Source organism: Asterias rubens, chromosome 7 (genome assembly GCF_902459465.1).
Source record: "Asterias rubens chromosome 7, eAstRub1.3, whole genome shotgun sequence".
Classification (NCBI taxonomy): Eukaryota; Metazoa; Echinodermata; class Asteroidea; order Forcipulatida; family Asteriidae; genus Asterias; species Asterias rubens.
In genome coordinates, this window is record NC_047068.1 from 4,341,283 (window position 1) to 4,344,175 (window position 2,893).

At 57.7% G+C, this 2,893-nt stretch overlaps 1 protein-coding gene across 1 annotated transcript; it reads right to left on the minus strand.

Annotated features, from left to right (window-relative positions):
• Positions 1-135: 135 nt before the first annotated feature.
• On the minus strand, positions 136-2,151 carry LOC117292349 (proline-rich extensin-like protein EPR1). The gene has a single exon (XM_033774371.1). The coding sequence runs from the start codon at positions 2,149-2,151 to the stop codon at positions 136-138; it is 2,016 nt and encodes a 671-aa protein (XP_033630262.1).
• Between the last annotated feature and the right edge of the window lie 742 nt (positions 2,152-2,893).

Here is a 2,893-nt window from a genome sequence, read left to right on the forward strand (position 1 = left end):
GTGCATGGGATGATGGAGTTTTTGAGTTTGTGTGACGTGCACGTAAAATAAAGGTCCAACATGACTGAAACGCAAGAGGGCGCCCGACCGTTTTTATGTACAAAACTACACTACAGACTTCTTTAAGATTTTTTGCTAATTATCCCAGAAAATAACACCACCACGTACTGCTGCTAATTTTCTTGAAGTGTATCCCTCATGGGTTCTGAGTGTAGGGGGGGGGGGGGGGGCTCTGAGTGTAGGGGTGTGAGCTCTGAGTGTAGGGGGCGTGGGCTCTGAGTGTAGGGGGCGTGGGTTCTGAGTGTAGGGGGCGTGGGCTCTGAGTGTAGGGGGCGTGGGCTCTTGAGTGTATGGGGCCTGGGGCTCCAGAAGTAGTAGGGGGCATGGGCTCTGAGTGTAGGGACCGTTGGCTCTGAGTGTAGGGGGCTTGGGCTCCGAGTGTAGGGGGGCGTGGGCTCTGAGTGTAGGGGGCAAGGGCTCTGAGTGTAGAGGGCGTGGGCTCTGAGTGTAGGGGGCGTGGGCTCTGAGTGTAGGGGGCAAGGGCTCTGAGTGTAGAGGGTGAGAGCTCCGAGTATAGGGGTGTGGGCTCTGAGTGTAGAGGGTGTGGGCTCCGAGTATAGGGGGCTTGGGCTCTGAGTGTAGGGGGCTGGACTCCGAGTGTAGGGGGCTGGGCTCCGAGTGTAGGGGGCATGGGCTCTGAGTGTAGGGGACATGGGCTCTGTGTGTAGGGGTGTGGGCTCCGAGTGTAGGGGGCATGGGCTCCGATTGTAGGGGGCAAGGGCTCTGAGTGTAGGGGGCATGGGCTCTGAGTGTAGGGGGCATGGGCTCTGAGTGTAGGGGTGTGGGCTCCGAGTGTAGGGGGCATGGGCTCTCAGTGTAGGGGGCTTGGGCTCTGAGTGTAGGGGGCAAGGGCTCTGAGTGTAGGGGGCATGTGCTCTGAGTGTAGAGGGTGAGAGATCCGAGTGTAGAGGGTGAGAGCTCCGAGTATAGGGGGCTTGGGCTCTGAGTGTAGGGGGCTGGGCTCCGAGTGTAGGGGGGCATGGGCTCTGAGTATAGGGGGCTTGGGCTCTGAGTGTAGGGGGCTGGGCTCCGAGTGTAGGGGGCTGGGCTCCGAGTGTAGGGGGCATGGGCTCTGAGTGTAGGGGACATGGGCTCTGAGTGTAGGGGTGTGGGCTCCGAGTGTAGGGGGCATGGGCTCCGATTGTAGGGGGCAAGGGCTCTGAGTGTAGGGGGCATGGGCTCTGAGTGTAGAGGGTGAGAGCTCCGAGTATAGGGGGCTTGGGCTCTGAGTGTAGGGGACATGGGCTCTGAGTGTAGAGGGTGTGGGCTCCGAGTATAGGGGGCTTGGGCTCTGAGTGTAGGGGGCTGGGCTCCGAGTGTAGGGGGCTGGGCTCCGAGTGTAGGGGGCATGGGCTCTGAGTGTAGGGGACATGGGCTCTGAGTGTAGGGGGCATGGGCTCTGAGTGTAGGGGGCTGGGCTCCGAGTGTAGGGGGCTTGGGCTCTGAGTGTAGGGGGCTTGGGCTCCGAGTGTAGGGGGCGTGGGTTCTGAGTGTAGGGGGCAAGGGCTCTGAGTGTAGAGGGCGTGGGCTCTGAGTGTAGGGGGCGTGGGCTCTGAGTGTAGGGGGCTTGGGCTCCGAGTGTAGGGGGCGTGGGTTCTGAGTGTAGGGGGCAAGGGCTCCGAGTGTAGAGGGCGTGGGCTCTGAGTGTAGGGAGCGTGGGCTCTGAGTGTAGGGGGCTTGGGCTCTGAGTGTAGGGGGGGCAAGGGCTCTGAGTGTAGAGGGTGAGAGCTCCGAGTATAGGGGTGTGGGCTCTGAGTGTAGAGGGTGTGGGCTCCGAGTGTAGGGGGCATGGGCTCTCAGTGTAGGGGGCTTGGGCTCTGAGTGTAGGGGGCTGGGCTCTGAGTGTAGAGGGTGAGAGCTCCGAGTATAGGGGTGTGGGCCGAGTGTAGAGGGTGTGGGCTCCGAGTGTAGGGGGCATGGGCTCTCAGTGTAGGGGGCTTGGGCTCTGAGTGTAGGGGGCAAGGGCTCTGAGTGTAGGGGGCATGGGCTCTGAGTGTAGGGGACATGGGCTCTGAGTGTAGGGGTGTGGGCTCCGAGTGTAGGGGGCATGGGCTCCGATTGTATAGGGGTGCGGGGGTTCTGAGTGTACATGTAGGGTGATGCGCTCCGAGTGTAGGGGTGGCCTGTTCTGAGTGTACGTGGGCATAGGCTGTGATTGTAAGGTGCACGAATTCTGAGTGTGGGGGGAATGGGCTCTGAGTGTAAGGGGGTGTGGGGGTTCTGAGTGTAGGGGGATGGGCTCACAGTGTAATGGCGGCCTATTCTGGGTGTAGGTGGGCATGAGCTGTAAGTGTAGGGGCTGTGAATGTAGGGGGATGGGCTCTGAGGGTAGGGGCGTGGGCTCTGAGGGTAGGGGCGTGAGCGTTGGAGCTCGAGACCATCTTAAGACATTTTATGATGGTCTCAGTCTCTGTTCGATCGACCAGCAAAATCTGGGAAAGGCTGGTCTTGGTCACGAGAGGTCTGGGTTTTCTTCTGGTTACGGTTTTGAAAGCACAGAATAGTCTCTCTTAGCAGAAACAGGTTAAAAGCCAATACTACATTGTGGCTGGTGCCCCACTCAATTTATGCTTTACCATGTTTACAGCTTATGAAATTGGGTTCTGGTCTCTAATTTGCAGAGATATAAGTACCCTGTCTAAGCAAAAGGTTTGTCTTCCAATGAATACCAGCAACCAATGTTATAGAAAAAGATGGCTTTACTTGACAAAACCTGCATGGAGGTGAGGTGACACAGTCCACTTACATGTAAAACATTTCAGACACAAAACAAAACATTTGCAAAACAGATTTCTTTTTATTACAACAAGTATAAAAAGCCTCAAAGTACAAA

Excerpts from the sequence above, each read along its gene's own strand:
- LOC117292349 (XM_033774371.1), bottom strand. The coding sequence starts at position 2,151 with ATGTACACTCAGAACCCCCGCACCCCTATACAATCGGAGCCCATGCCC.